Consider the following 16523-nt stretch of genomic DNA (forward strand, 5'->3'; position numbering starts at 1 on the left):
TAAAGATAACGTCATATAAAATAAGGAAAGAATACCAATCTTTTGGGAGTTAGGAAAAAGTTGTTTAGCCTTATTGAATCCTTAATATTTGAAGAGATTTTTTTATTTATTTAGATGGCTACAAGTGATTCATTGGTTATCATTGATGAACTAGGACGAGGTACATCTACTTACGAAGGTTTTGGAATTGCCTTTGCTATTGCGGAGTTAGTTGCTTTTTTTTTGTTTATACTTGATAGAATTTTTTCATTTTTTTTTTTTGCTGCTAGTTTATACAATGTAGCATGTTTATCAATAAATAGTTTTTATTATTTTAGTTACTAATTTTTTCTGTTTTGTTCTTTTGCAGATATTTAGCTAAAGAAGCAAAATCCTTTTGTTTATTTGCAACACATTTCCATGAACTTACAAGGTTAGCTGATGAAATCCCATCGCTGGGCAATCTTCATGTGACTGCTGTAACTTCTGAAAAAGCTCTTACATTATTGTATGAAGTTAAACCAGGAGCCTGTGATCAAAGTTTTGGAATTCAGGTTGCAAGTATGGCCAGATTTCCTTCTGATGTTATTGAGGTAGATTATTATTTACTTTATTTAAGTATATCAAATACAACAGAAATACGATCGATTGCAGTAATTCCTCTTACGAGGTGTAAGAGAAAGTAATGATTGATATTTAATTGGCCGTAATTAACATTTCCTAAAACATATCTTAAACTGTGTTCAGGATGCTAAGAGGAAACTTGCCGAATTAGAAGACTTTAAAAGCAAAATTGAAGGGAATGATATAAAAAAGAGGAAGATAATTCAGGTATGTAGTTTTTTTTTGCTAAGGCAGTACAGATAATTTGTTTTGTAAATAATACAATAGCCTAAAATATCTATTCAATTATTTTAGGATGGAGAGGTTATAATAAAAGATACTTTAAAAGAAAGTAAGCAATTAGCCCTAAATAGTTTAGATGAAGTCGATTTTGAAAAAGCTGTGATAGAACTGAGAAAAAAATTAACAAAGCTTGATAATCCTTACATTAAAGCTCTCATTCAAGACAAAGTTACTGATGCTATAGGCAATTAAAAAGTCCATTGTACTTTCTGTTATTTTAAAAGTATTACCTTTTATTTTATGTACATAATATGTTATTTAAGTGATTAATAAACATGTCGAATGTATGTATATTGAAAAATATCCAGTCCTTAACACCCAAAAAACTTGAAAACAGCATTCTCGTGCGATATAGTAAACGAACAATGGAATTACAGCTCTAATAGTTCCAGCAATTGGAGAGTTTACTATCTGCCTTGGGCGTGTTAAGATCGGCTCTTTCTTTTTCTCTTAGTTAAGTGCTTTCTAGTAAACTAAAATCCAAAATTTTTGGTATTTACAGAGATTATTGTTCACTTTAGTGTACGTCAAACTTTGAGTCAAATCTAACGACTAGTTTTGAAGAAATTAATTAAAAACAACTCTTCTATTGTTCAGTGGAGAAGTTAGTAGTGTTGGTGGGGTGCACTTGTATACAAATCACAGATAAACTCTGCTCTTTGTGCTAAAGAGACGGTCATATTGTAGCTTAGAAATATTTGCTTCCGTCTGCCAGCCGGACAGGGTTTGTTTATGAAATTCATCTTCTTCCTACTTACTTTCTATTCTTATTTACTACCATATAACTGTATTAAATTTAGCACGCTATTGATGTGATTTTAGTTATTCTATTTTTTCGTTTATAACTGATAACTCAAAATTTAAAATTTACTTAATTATTGTTTAATCTGAATAATTAACTCGTAATTTGTTTAGTTAAACACATTTTTTATGACTGATCTTCCAACTGGTAGTTTTAAACGACAAATAATCCCTCCTGGTGATTCGGCACCTATATCTAAAAAATAACAGATTTAAGAATGGAAAAAATTAATGGCTCTAATAAAAGAAATCATGTTCAGTCTGTAGACAAAATTTTCGGCTCTTAGAGACGAAATACAGTAATTTATTTCAAGAGGAACACGCTCAGTTAACAGCTGAATTAGTGGCCTTTAAAACAATGAATATTTTAACAGAATCTCGAATTGAAGAAGGTGACACTGAATCTCGTTGAAATAATTTGATATTCAAAGGAATTAAACACTCTTCAACAGACAACTTGAGTGAGATAACCTCTGATTTCTATAGCTGGAAGTTGGATATTTCTGTTGAATACAGACTTTGTTATACATGAGGAAGTATCTAGGACTACGACAGTGTAGTTAGATGGATAGTAGGATAGTAGTTGGTTAGACGTGAAGCCTGCCTGAAAAAGGAATTACTTTACTTTTACTCATTTACTCTCTTGCTAGTTGCACAGTTTTAACAAACAAATTAAAAACTTATTTACAAAATAGAGTTGCCAATAATGATGGAGAACCTAAGAATTAAACATAAAACTTTAAACTGAAAAGTTTAAAATAAAAACTTATATTTTAAAAATACTTTGTTCATTTCTTTATCAAACAACCAACATAAAAAATTTTCTTTTCTACTGATGGAAACCTTGCTCGGCTGACGCTCATAATACGTATTAATGAACTGTCAGTAAAATCCATTCAATCTTTTGGGTGACAGTATTAGTTTTCTTTTACTTCAAACTTCCTTTTTAGATTCATTCTCCATCTTAAATATGAGTTCATTCAACGATAGTTCGAAAAAACTTCTAACATGAAAGTTGTTAAATGATATAACTTAAATTATTGTTCGAATGGGATTTTTAAATATAAAAACAAATATATAAAAAAATACAATTTATTCATATTATTATAACTTTGTTTTTAAATATACCTAAATCAGTTTAACATTTAAGATTCAGGACTTTACAAACGTTTTCATGAAAGTGCAAGCCATCCTCTCATCAAGAGTTTTTCCATAAATTATTTACAAATTATAAAAGAAGATTCATGAAAAGCTTAATATATGTATAGAATTAAAATAGTCCAAAATACTTGTAAAGCTAGCATGACTTTTCCATACGGCAGTTATTACAGTTCTGACTGATAGATTTTTACGTTCACTTACCCTTTTGTAAGATCGAAGTATTCAAACCGTGCATTTTGATTTTGAGTACTCACCATCCTGGGATCCACTATAAAGGCCAACTTGTAAAGAAGTTTTAATGGATTGGCGTGTCCGTCTTTTTGTCAAAGAAGGAAAGTTCAAATTTTAAATTTATTTGGTATGTTCCCACCTCAAGATTAACTATCAACCGAAAGTCCAACTGTCACAATTACTACTTTACTGTAATTTTATACGCTGTAACTAAAGTATCCTTGAGTTAGAATTCCTGCATTTAATCCTATCACTGGGTTAGACATTTATTCTGATGAGAATTAGGGAAGCTATTCTATTCTTCACGCTTCCTTCTGAAGCTCTATTTTATTTAAGTGAAGATGTACATCATTAAAGTAAATTGCCTTTATTGTACAAATTCTCAGTTTCGAATAAAAAATTAATTACTTATTTTATGGTAAGAGATGGTCGTGTGCGGTTTATTTGCGCCAGTTTTCTTTTTATTTGCTAGTTGCTGAGAAATGAAAGGGTTCTGAACTGAACGTTAAATTATCGGATCACTGACGCGACCCATGACGTTTTATGAGGCATTGTAAGTACTTTCTGATACGCTGCGCGACCACAAACCTTAAGTTAAAACTGAAATATTTTGGACCCATTTAAAAAAAACAAATTCCATAAACTCCTGTCTCGTGTATGGTATCCTTTTCGGTAAATGATTTTCTTTAAACTTGGCATTTTAGAAATAATATTTTAAATTGTATTTTACTTAAACAATATTGAGTTACTGAGAAGCAATCTCCTGAGAATAAACATAAGGCCATAAGTCAAAAGTAACGAATTGATCGAAATTAAAAAAACTGATTTTTTTCCTAGAATCTTAGAATCAGATACATTAATTTGACACTATAACGAAATCCACAGCGAACTTTAAATTTTGAGACTTTTGCTACTGAACTGATCACTGCTAGATCCCACCCTACTTTTGACTTTAATAGATGTACTTTCTGAGGACAATCAATTCCAAGCGCAATACTTACTTATGTTACATAAAAGAAAACAAGAAAGAATAGGGGGTTACAATACCTATACTGAGCACGATGATTCACTCACTTACTCATGCTTTAAAATACTGCATAAGCCTCGTGGGAACTGCTACTTTTGTTTATGTGGAAAACAAAATACACAAACACAAATATCAGATACTAGACTTTGATATATTAGGGATTCTGTCACAATTATTATCGAAAGTGATCAACGAGTACATCATCTAATAAGTGGATTTTTTAGTTTTTCCAATAACCGGGGCCCCACGATTCCCTTTAAATTTGTCACCAATGTAGTTGTACATGACACTTACGGTTTACAACTTGAAACAAACTTTCCAATTAGTTCGGCGATAGGTTCGTCTTGCACTAAAGTACCCTTTGTAGTTCAAAACAATTTCATGTTAAACTAATACATCAATCAGAATCAGTGATGATTGCAGTAAGATAACGTCTTTCAAGCGTTTACAATCTTTTCTTTCTTTTTTTTTTATCAATAGACATCATTTGTATAAACATATTTGATCTCAATTTTGTGTCGACGTTTACGACATAAATATAAGCTTCAAAATAGTCTTAATTCAATTAAGACTATTAATCTGTAGATTCACTTTTAAATAAATAATGGTTAGCCTGCACACTTAAACACTGTTTAATTGCTTCTTGGCACTGATTATATTCTTTATATGGTCTAATCACATTATTATGTAAAAGATTTAGATGATTACAAAGAAAAGGTAGCTTACCCTCAGTTTTACCACAATTGATTTCTTTCAATACAGATTTAAATTTAAGAGACGATTTTTCAACTTCCTCTTTCTTCGCACTAAAACAAAAATAATGCAAAACTGTTTATTTTTTATTGATATGAATATAGGCAATAATTAATAACACTCAAATCGTTTCTTGAGAAATCTTTTTTACTAAAAGCGTTTTAGTTTTAGGAATAAATTCAACTCTTCATGATTTTTTGAGAAGTATTTTTCTTCAATGGCCTCGCTAAGAAGGACGTTCTGTCTAAGTTATCTAATTAACTTTGTAATAAAAATGACAATAAAAGCAATAATTCATCAGACAAAAGGTCACAGTTTCAGCTATGATAGGGCAAATTGAATTTGCAACGCGTAAATAGTTAAAAAAAAAAAAATTAGTGTTTACTAACACGACTATCTTTTCTTACCAACATTCGCAAGGTTATAAATTGCAAATTTTCTTCCAATTCAAAACATTTGAGACATAATCAATTCTTACCAACATTATACAGTTTGTAGGACCTTACATTACACTTAATTGTAGGTTAATAGGCAAGTAAAAACCAAACTTTTCTTCAAATTTGTATAGGAAGATGATAGAAATAAAAGCATCATTATGGTCGTAATTTATACACGAACTTTACAAAAATCCTAAGAGTTATTTTCGATAAAACCTCAAAAACGTTAACAACCCATTACTTTCGATTGTTGAATTTTTTTAAACTTAATTTTAGCCATTCTTTACCGCTTTTTAAAATAGTAAAAAGGGATAGCATCATAAATTACACACAAATAATACTTTAGGAAGAATGTACTCTCCCCTCATCAGAAATACCCTATTAGAACTTTTCGGAAAAAACTTTTCAAACAAAAGTGAATTTATTTGTTTTTGAAATTTGGAACCCCACATGTAATATGTAGGTTGGAAGACAGGCGATATAACAAAACCGAAAAAAGTACTTTAGAGGAAAACCTAAACACTCACTCTCACAAAAGTCCGCAATCTAATTTTTCTGGAAAACTGTTCAATAAAACGTTTAAAGAAAATCGTTGGAGCAGTTTTCCAGAAATTCTTTTTAAAAAACGCAAAATCAATTAAGTAAAGTGGTAGCTATGATTTTGACTAGTAATTTCAGTTGCAAAATAAATAAATTAATTAAATAAAAAAACTATCCGAAATAAAAGAAGCTTTCGCCTTTGAAGATGAAATTCTACTTATGATTGCAAAAAAGAACGGTTATGATGTTGAAGGCAAATAAGAGTCCCAGGATAGATCTTCAAGATAGCAAAATGGTCTCAGGATTCTAAAATATCATATAATGCAACTGAAAGAAAATTACTGCACACACCCAGAAAAAGAAATTCTGTCAGGGCAATGGTGTATCTCAATGACCAAAAAAGATCATCAGTTAACTAGCTCCATTTTATTAGGGTGACCTTTGACATAATAGCATTTAATAGTAATTACATCTGGAAACTCCAACTCGAATAAATTTGTATTCGAGCTCTAAAATTAGCTAACGTGTTGTCAGCTGTTATGAGGGTTTACTGGGGCTTTGATGCTTTGAGGGTCATTCACGTTGGAGCTCTAATTGCAGCTATCTGTTAAAGATGACCTATACCTATCTGGAGTATCCCAGAGGATCTCACAGAAAAACTTGTGGCTGACTTAATACCGTAAAACAAATGCGTGCATTAAGAAATTGAACTTCAATTATTTAACCAGCTTCCTGTAAATTGCTTGTGCTACAGTTAAATATATTTTCATTTGTAAATACTAAATACGCATCTCCCACTAAATATGCTTATTTTTGCAACTGTCTTCGCTTTCAGAGAAACAAACACTCACGGAAGAGGTCAAACAAGGTACAGTAAACTAACTCTGGTTAGCGTACATCAACTAATTGCACAAAGAATAGTAATTGTCTGGAGACATCAGGCGGTCGAAAACCGGTAACATTTCTGACATTTCCAATTAATTACTGGTTTTAAGAAAGAATTTTATAAAAAATGGAAGTATTTTAAATTTCCCCACTCTCCTTTTATTACGTGAAAGAATAATAAATACATAGACGAGGTAAATTTTATCTTGACCGCTGAAGAAGTTCCCAGGTGCTTTTTTGTGCGAAAATATGCAGTACACATAAATAAGTTGATTTCGTAACTAAGTACATGAACTTCAATTATTTACCAGGTTTCTGAAAATAGCTTTTGTGTTACAAGTTGAATATCCCTTCATCTTTTCACTTATAAACACGAATCTCACACTAAATATGCTACACTTTTGAGATATTTCACACAAGAAAAATAAAAAAAGCTACATACTCTTCACAATAATCTGGATCCTTTTCTGGAAGGCTTGTATACGAGGGCCAATCATAGAGACAAGCTGGGCATTTGCATACAAAAAAATACTGACTTAATAACTGTGATTGTCTCAATTCTTTACTGTGTACAGCATGATGATAACTGTAGTTGTCGAATATCTGAAGCATTAAATGACAAGTACTGTTTAATATAAACATAAACAAACATGAAGCAAATACAAACAGATTATCACAAAATATTTAAAGACCTGATCTCCTTTTTTAATAACTTGGATAGCTGTTAATACAACCACATCGCCGTTATAATTATGTCTAACCACATTTGGATCGCAAGAATGATTTATCAGACTTAAAAATGGATAAATAGCCGCCCCTATTTCCACAAAGTCGGTGCTGTATTCTTCTCCTTTAGGACATAAACGCATTTCTGCCACTTCGTGAGCATTACAAGGGACGCTAAATAAATAAGAAAGTATAATAGCGCCGGTAATACATTCTGCGATAGTCAAACCTCCTCCGCCAGGTGTTTCATTAATGTAATCTAAGAATACTGGAGATTCTTTACATTTTCTTTCATAATGTTTAAAAAAGTCTGTACATTCTTTCAGTCCATGTAGTATACAAGCAGCCATTAAAGATCGTCTAAAAGTATCAGTGTAGATTCGTACGTCTGCATTTTTTTCAAGATTGTGTATACTCTTATAATTATCGGACAAATATTTTCCTTCGCTAAAGCCTTTCTCTCTTGGGTCATCAAATTTTTCTAGGTCTTTCATATTTTCAAGCAGTTCTAATAAACGTTTACCATTACCGGAAGCCATTAACAACATTTTTACAGCTAATAATTCCATATTCTCACAACCAATTTTTTTAAGAGTTGGTAACAAATTGCATTCCACACAATGACTTTGCTCCCACGATATTGTCCGACATTTCTCAGAACAGAACAGGACCTGAAAAAAAAAAAAATTATGTTAAACTGTACTCTAAACCTCTAACTGGACAAAAACACCATTTAACAGGACGAGGTATTTGGAAAAATGAAAGCAGAAGAAGATTCTTCCTTGAATTCAACGTTGTTTCATCTTAATTCATATCAACATTATAAATGGATTTTACATTGATCTTAAAGATAGAGCAGAGTTAGCTTGAGAATATAATAATTTTCCCAAAAAATTTAATAATTCGGTTATCACTCAAGATTTTTTACCTGTTATTTTTCTCAGAATTATGTTGAAAAAGTAACTTTAGAAAACAGAAAGAATTAAAAAATATAAAGCGATGATAGGCGCCACAGAAGCCGGTCTTAGGCCTTATATTTTATTTAATGGTTATTAAAAGAGATTTACAGTAAAGTATGTTTGCTAGTCGCCTCCGTCCACCACACCTAATTGGTAGTTGGACGTAAAGCCAGCCTGAAAATACAGGCAATTATTTTACTTTAAGCGATGATGAAAGTAGTAACAGTCTAAATATTAAGCTCAGATGTTTCTAAAAATTAAGATATCTGACCAGCTCAAGTTCCTAAAGGCCGAGAAAAGTTCTTAAAATACAGGAATTTTAGATCATATAAATTCAACGTGTCCAAATGCATTGGAGAAGTCATTTCTAATTTAAAAAAGTTGAAATGTATCACTCGAAAAAAATGAGCCTATATTTAAATGAAATTATAAGGAAACATAAATATTAGAGAGCACTTTCAGTTCAGAAGTACAGGATAACGAAGAAGTGGGCGTGGGTTCTGACATTACGATGATTGTGGTTGACTTTTTTTTATAATTAGACACGGTGCAGAACACTAGCACAGTGCATTTCACCAATCCACCACCCGTTTCGGAGCCCATCACACTACGCGAATCGTGTGCGTAAATTCCTCTCCCTGAATAAAAAAAAACTCTAAAAATTCATCTCTACCCTTCACCTGGTCACCCTGAGAGCAGACCAGACAATGCTGTATGAGGATTGTTTAGGAGTGAATCAGTATTTTTTGCATTTCTCTGCAAGACATCTGCTAGAACAAGGTGCTCCGATAACAATTATCCATTAAGGCTTACTTCAACCTTTTTAAAATCTTATAATACTGCAGTTAAATGAAATTTCTCGATGCACATTTCTCTCTTTTCGAAGAATAGTTGTTTAAGACCAGAAAAGAAAGAAAAAATTGAAAGAAAAGAAAGAAAGAATAAGATTAGTGTATAAAACTATTTTTCCTGACTAGTTAGACATGGCATATTAAAAGATAGAGAAATAAAAGTGGGTGGCATGTCAAGTCAGACAGCAGCCAGGGTAAGTGAGCAATTTTGTCTAGTAAAAAGTTCCTTCATGCTTCTGAACTTTCACTGGTTGATAAAGTTTATTATTATTACTACTATTATTATACTATTTTAGTGAATTCTTTTTGGATGTTTCCTAAGAGTTGGCAAATGTAAGAAAAATTAATTATTTTTAAACTTTGAAGTTATTATGAACACAAAAACTATTTGTTTAGCAAAAAATCGATTAAATGTAGTTTCATCGTTATTGAAAAAACAGATAAAAAATTAAATCTAAAATGGCTGTAAAATAATTTATGGGATAGCAAGCGTAACGTTTCCTGCTCTTTAAATCAAAAGATTGGTTAATCCACTTCCATTTAAGCTACTACTGTTTTTTATTAGTCAAGAAATGTTTTAAAAAACCAGAATTTTAGAGTGCATGCCTTATATGAAACCTTAGCTTCATCAAATCCATTTTGAACTAAATCTTTCTAGGATTGGGGATGTCTACATTGGGTGTCAGTGCTTCAAAATAGAGTTTTGACGTTATTAAATTGACAATGTACAGGTTGGAATGTGGCAACAAACATAGTTGCTAGTCATATAGGACATAGTGAAATTGGAGGTTTTAATGAAAGACAATAAGAAGTTCTTCATATTTTAGACTGCATTGTATATTCAGTCTATGGATGCCAGGATCCCTTCCTGGCTACTTCCCGTTCAAAGTAAATCTAACCCTCTAACATACAATAATAGCATCATAAAAAACTGTTAGTAAGTTATAAGAACAATCAGAAGATTCACAAACAATTCTAGTGACATATTAAGACGTTTTAGGAAGGAACAAAACAAACAAACTTAATAAAACAAAAAAATGTCCCAACTATAGATATTTACCTCTGTACAATGCAGACATGGTACTAGAGAATGGCATCGTTGTTTACACATATAACAAAAAAATGTGTACATTTCAGGGAGCAGCACTGACGCAAAAGGCTTCTCAACGGCTATCACATCACCTGTTTAATAACAATGTTCATTCTAAATAAGATCGAAAAAACTAGTAGAGAAAATTTGTCTACCAAAAATTTTGGGGGTAAAAACAGTGCAGAAAGAACTCACTAAACTGTATTTCTTTGGCCATTTCTAGTGGCCTAAGTCTCCTATTAAGCTCAAAGGCTGAGCCTTCCCAAAATAATTTTCGGATAAAGATGCCGCTGCATTTATTGTTTTTAAGACTCTTTCTAAGCAACCAAATGATCTTTGTATGGATATACACCAACAAAGCCCGTACGTTCATGAACTTCAATAAAAGGCTGAATGCTATCCCAGCCTCTTACGCATCGAGATGCAGTTCTGCACTTGTGTGAGATGAACTGCCTGGGAAGTAAGATGATAAAAATTGCCTTCAGAAAAACGGGCAAGTTAGTGTTTATCAGGCGGTTATTATGAACGAAACATTTTACAAAATGAACTGCCAATTTTAAATTAGAAAGTTTGTTCGTGTATTATGTTAAAGAGTAAGATTGCTATTATTGCAGGTTTCTTTTTTTTTGCACGTGTAGTTCAAGTTCAAGCAAGAGTTACAATTAGATAGGAAATGAATTTCTAATGGAATCAAATACTTTGACAGAGAATTTGCCTTCAAAAATACCTCGTTTACGTAATGAAACGAAAAAATTCACATCTAATCTTTCTTCAAGGAAGCCTTTAAGGAAATTTACATCATTAGATGTTCCCCGGGTAATTTCTGCCAGGAAATTTGTAAATTTTGTACAATCAGAAGAAGTATTTCTGTAACCCTACTAAAACCAAAAGCCTACCTAAACCAAAGTTACTGATCACTATTAGAGTTAATTATCCCCTTAGTAACCGATTTAGGTTCAAAATAAGTTCAAGGATTTTCCAACCAAATAATCATTAAATCCAAAGCCACTTCAGTATGTAAAAGAAATATATAAGATAATTTTTCAAGACAATTCAGTAAGTTATAAGCGCATGTTTTATGAAGAATATAATCCAGCGAAACTTTTTAACATAATTCACATTGTTAAAGAACAAATTTCATATTGCGTTACTTCATCTTATTGAAAAATATAAATTGTAAAATAATGGGACTTGATTAGATCATCGAGGTTCAGGTTTTTCATTCACCTTTTTCTGCAAATATTGTAATTAATTAGGGATATCCAATTAATGCGTAAGCATAACTTGTGGCTCAAATAAATCAAACAATACTAAAGAATTATATGAAAGTAATTAGAGGACATAATCTGATAGTATCACAGCCAAAAATACCTCATCACATTTGATGAAAAAATTCACATCTGATCTTTCTTCAAGGAAGCCTTTAAGGAAATTTACATCATTGGATGTTCCCCGGGTAATTTCTGCCAGGAAATTTGTAAATCTTGTACAATCAGAAGAAGTATTAATTAATTAGTTAATTAATAGTTCCAACTGGTATCGAGCTTATTTACAATTATATTGTACAATTGTAAGCCTAAAGTCACTATTCAACCACACTGCAAAAGTAGTTAGCCTTGAGTTTGCTTCCTACAGGAAACTCTTCATTAGGGTCCATTTTCGAACACTGAAAGTCTATAAAAGCAACTGTTCAAAAGCAGCATACGATATAACATTACACTGAACATATGACTAGACAGCTGAGCAATTTAATTTGTAGCTGTACTTTATATTTTTAACAAAAAAAATGCAAGGGGAAATTGGTGAATTGAATAAATAAATAATAAATAAACCAGGAACCCAAAAATAGCAATACTCAGATGAAGTAAAGTCACAGGCTTGAAAATTTCAGTTTAATTATAAAGAAAGTAATTTCAATTAGAAGAAAAATGACAACAAATATAGTTGTTTCTGGTAACAATATCATATGGTTAACAAACAAATTAAGTTACGCAAAGGTATTCGGAATTTTGAGACTCAAGTATAAAGGTTTTAAGGTTTTAGTCTTACCGAGAAATACTAATTGGTATATCGACGATATCTTCCATTAACCAGATTCCATTATGCAATTATGCCAGCTCGACTTTTCAACTAAACAACGCTCGCCTTCATGTTCCACATGAATTTGTCACAACTTATGCCCACAAAAATAGGTAGGAATTCTGCCTTTGCCAGCTCATTCTCCTGTTTTAACGCCCAATAGAAGATGTAGGATCTGATGGGTTGGAGTTCATAACCAATAACAATCAATTAAAAAAGCCGCGGTCTTTGCCTTTGCATGAACAGGATGAATATCTCGAGAGGACATCAGCCACCTCGATGATCTAATCAAGTCCCGTTGTTTTACAATTTATATTTTTCAATAAGATGAAGTAACGCAGTATGAAATTTTTTCTTTAATTGCAGTTATTTTTTCTCCTCTTAAAGTCATCTCTTTCTTGTGCTCATACAAAGAAAGTTTCAAGCCTGTATCTTTACACTAACTTTAATTTAAATGTTGCCATTTCTTTGACATACAATTTTAAAAATATAAGAAGTTATAAAGGTCAACTGATACGATTTTTGGCACCAAATTCCGAATTGTATTTCAGAATAATAGGTTATTAAATTTCAACTAAGTAATAGTAAATTTGAAATAATCAATTTCTATCCAATGATTCAAAGGTTTTTAAACTTAGTTAACTTATTTTACTCTCAATTAATAAGTTACTAAATTCTATTCTATAGAACAAACCTAAATGGAATTCTAAGATAAGAAAAGGCAGTCATCACAATTGTTTCGTAGTAGAGAAAGAAATTTAGCAACATCAACTGTATACCTGGATAAATGTTTTCCGCAGCTACAACATGTCTCCCCATAGTGTTAGAATAACAAATGTCAACGGCATTAGAAGCCACTTGAATGTAGCCTGATGGAGCATGCGACAAACATGGTAATTTAAGAGGTTTCTCTAGTACTGATTTCTCTGCGACTGCTTCGTTTTCCGATTGAGTTTTTTCCATCCATCGTTTTACATTATGTCTAAAGCCATTCATCTTAACTGCATCCATATCACTTTTAGATACAGACTCCAAAGAAATCTTAAAAACAAGTTTTCCTCAGTTAAAAACATTAGTGTCAAAAAGAAATATAAAAAGAGTAAAAAATGTACGCACCAAAAACACATTGTAAGCTTCTTCACTTCGACCTAATTCCATTAAACATTTTCCTTTTCTCTCTAGTAACTTATAAATTAATTTTTCAGGATAATGACCGTGCAACGCACGATCTATGTCACGGACACAATTACCGTAATCTCCTAGCGAAAACGTAACTGCAGAACGATTTGCATAACCCAATGCTAGTTCTTCACTATCAGTGGATGCAAATGCGACAGCTTTGGTATAAAATTCCAAAGCAGCCATATCTTTGTTCTTTTTAAACGCTTCATTACCTTCAGCGCGGTACTTAGCTGAAAATTTATTAGACTTCCTTGCTTTCTGTACAGGTTTGGGTAATAACTCGATATCTCTTAGAAGAACATAGTTGTCACGCACAAAATCGATAGGAGTTCCTATTTTTTGTGTTGAAATAAAATAATCCTCAGGATCACAGTGCGCTAAAAATCTGACAACTTCCTTGAATATTTTTTCAAAATTATTGTTTGGCATTTTGAATAAAAATTAACGATGAAAGAAAATATAAAAATTAATTACAACGATAAAAACTTATACCCTCTAAAAAGGTTTGTCAAGAAGCACACATAAATAAAGCAAAGTACCTACCCCTAGAACTTCTACTTTCTATAACCTAACCATTACCATCTTCTCTGGAAATTGCCGGCACCTTTCAGAAAATTCCGCCGTTTTATTTTTAATAGACCACTTTTAAAATCTAGCCACTAGAACCGGCTACTTCTCTGAGTAATTAATATGTACTCTCATTTTTTTTCACGAAATGTAAGATTAAATTAGACACGTTAGGGATTACTACAATGCCATTAGCCCCTGAAATATCTAGGTTGGCTCAATATAATAAAAACAATGAGTGCGATCACACACATTCTCTTACAGCAATTTGTTAAATTTTACAATTTTGTAAGCTAGCGAATAGCATATACTTGAGGATTTCAGTTTCTAGTTTTTAAACTGAGAATATGATACGAATTACTGCAGGTAACGAGTAATTCCTTCCATTAACTTGGATTGTAGATGTTTTTTAATAAAGTTTTTTTTAAAAAAACAGCGCATTTTTCTCCAATAAAAGGCACATTGGTTGCAAAAAATATATAGCATTATCACACAGTTCCTCGAGATTCAAAATTATTTTTCCGGAAAAATAATTAAGATAAAACATACATATGTATGAGTCCGAAGCGTACCCTCCAGTGTTATTTTATTAATTATATTCAAGTATTATATTAAGTGCAAGGAAAATAGTTAAAGCCATTTATGAGCCAATCACAAAAAACTAAATCGAAGTTGTATTTTCGGTAGACGTATTTTGGATAAAAGTTTTTGATACAGATGGTATTTAGCATGTGAGCTTTCTGCAACTCATTGTTTTTCTGTTATCTGTTCACAAAAATACAAGACATTAAAACTTCTTATAAACACGATTTTCCGATGAAAATTTGATTCTATTGACCTAGTACTTCTTTACTACCACCTCCTACTGCTACCTCTTTCTAGGAGTGAGAGAAAAGTAAATTTAGCGTGAAAACCATAAAGAAAATTTAATTCTGGAAAATCATTGATAAGGGCAAAGAATTCACCCTCAGAGTTTGAGAAACGCACTTAATGGTCCTTAGTTTGATATATTTCTATAATAAAAGTCAACTTAAAGGGTAGTCTTACGTCCCAGTATTTCCACAACTCCATAAATCTAATTTTTCAAGATATTTTCCAACTTTTAAGATCAACTTGTATGCGATCATTAAAACCAGTTTACGGAAACTCAAAGGGATTTTTTATTAAGAGGAAATCGCGAGAATTAGATATTGCAATTTTTTTAGAATTTAAAGAAAACGATCAAATTTTTAATATTCCCAGCAGTAGTTATCTGTTTATGACGAAGATATTCGTCATGAAAAAAGCGTAAAATTTTGTGTTATGACGAGTATATTCGTCATGCGTTTTCATAGTGACCATTGGCAGTTAATGTTGCAATTTTAGTCGAAACTAAAATATATTCGTAATTTTATTTTAGATGTTTTTGGTTCCTATTTATGTTAATATAAATAAATGAATAAATGTGCATGAAATAAATAACAAAAAAAATACATATGTCATTTCATTGCAACCCAGTTTCATATCAAACAAACTCTGGGTTTGACGAATATATTCGACATCTCTTAAAATGTGTAGGGGACACATTTTCCAACAAAGGTCGAAACAGTTCACTAGTTAAATTTAAATATTTATTATTATTTTTTTATTGTATTTAATTACTACATTGTACCTATACTGACTTACCCAGACTTGTATAACTACATAAAGACAAATAAAATTAAAATATAACTTTCACGCAACCACACGGACAGTGACTTTAAAACTATACATACTAACAGACAAACCACCCCACTACATATCACCAGAAAGTAGAATATATATATGTATAAATGTACTTATCCACATTTATAACTAAAGTAATTTGAAACGAGTTTTCCATTTCTTTGGTTAATCAGACTGTTCGTTGGGGGAAACTATGACTACGCCAGTGGCAGATCCAGAACGCCCAGTTGGGAGGGGTAATTTGTATTTGATTTGATGAAAACAAAGGTCTCCTCTTCATATAAAATAAGTGGAAATATTCAGTCGGTTCTCTGTTTAGTGATAATGCACTAAAGCCTTATTCTACATAATGCAGGGAAGGTACTAATATATTGAATATCATTACATGTAGAGAGTACTGGCGATCAATTTTGTTGGGGTTCGGCATATGACCAAAGGTTGTTAAAAGCCGAAAAAAAAAGTTACACAAGTTTGGATACAACGCAGACATTGAATGGAAGCCAATAAATAAAATAACAAAGGTTTACAATATCGAACAAAAAATTCCTTACCGCCCATTATGAAGAGCTTGAATCATGACATTACTATTGAGCGTTAGGGACCGTGTTGACTGGATATAAAGGGAATAAACGTTCATTCCGAAAA

At 31.7% G+C, this 16523-nt stretch overlaps 2 protein-coding genes across 9 annotated transcripts in view; one reads left to right on the forward strand and one right to left on the reverse strand.

Moving 5' to 3' along the window:
* spel1 (DNA mismatch repair protein spel1) overlaps positions 1-16523 on the forward strand; it is a 41537-nt gene that overhangs the window by 17746 nt on the left and 7268 nt on the right. For 2 of the 4 annotated variants that reach the window (XM_074130318.1, XM_074130320.1), the window contains 4 exons: positions 115-206; positions 350-572; positions 727-810; positions 898-1172. In XM_074130318.1, the coding sequence (XP_073986419.1) occupies positions 115-206; positions 350-572; positions 727-810; positions 898-1077 (579 nt within the window). In that variant the 3' untranslated portion in view covers positions 1078-1172. Of the gene's footprint in view, positions 1-114; positions 207-349; positions 573-726; positions 811-897; positions 1173-16523 lie in introns of those variants that run through there. The other 2 variants (XR_012459225.1, XM_074130334.1) reach the window with 1 other exon arrangement.
* Positions 207-14310, reverse strand: LOC141455379 (SET and MYND domain-containing protein 4-like). Of its 5 annotated transcripts, none has more exons than XM_074130407.1 (7): positions 13542-14310; positions 13205-13466; positions 10317-10438; positions 7413-8117; positions 7163-7323; positions 4832-4911; positions 207-1882 (listed from the first exon to the last, which is right to left on the reverse strand). In XM_074130407.1, exons 1-7 carry the CDS (start codon positions 14034-14036, stop codon positions 1797-1799), a joined length of 1911 nt encoding a protein of 636 aa, XP_073986508.1. In that variant the 5' UTR covers positions 14037-14310; the 3' UTR covers positions 207-1796. The 5 variants fall into 5 exon arrangements, with proteins under 5 accessions (XP_073986508.1, XP_073986517.1, XP_073986527.1 ...); XM_074130416.1 differs by lacking the exon at positions 207-1882 and adding an exon at positions 1979-2689 and having other exon boundaries at positions 13542-14306; XM_074130426.1 differs by lacking the exon at positions 207-1882 and adding an exon at positions 1979-2649 and having other exon boundaries at positions 13542-14305.

This window comes from Rhodnius prolixus, unplaced genomic scaffold (genome assembly GCF_049639745.1).
Source record: "Rhodnius prolixus isolate KJV_2025 unplaced genomic scaffold, Rpr scaffold_1, whole genome shotgun sequence".
NCBI classification, from domain to species: Eukaryota; Metazoa; Arthropoda; class Insecta; order Hemiptera; family Reduviidae; genus Rhodnius; species Rhodnius prolixus.

Excerpts from the sequence above, each read along its gene's own strand:
- LOC141455379 (XM_074130403.1), bottom strand. The coding sequence starts at position 14,036 with ATGCCAAACAATAATTTTGAAAAAATATTCAAGGAAGTTGTCAGATTT. Across the intron at positions 7,324-7,412 it reads TTATTAAAAAAGGAGATCAG|ATATTCGACAACTACAGTTA; the intron begins GTCTTTAAATAT and ends TTAATGCTTCAG. Across the intron at positions 4,912-7,162 it reads GATCCAGATTATTGTGAAGA|TGCGAAGAAAGAGGAAGTTG; the intron begins GTATGTAGCTTT and ends TTTTTGTTTTAG.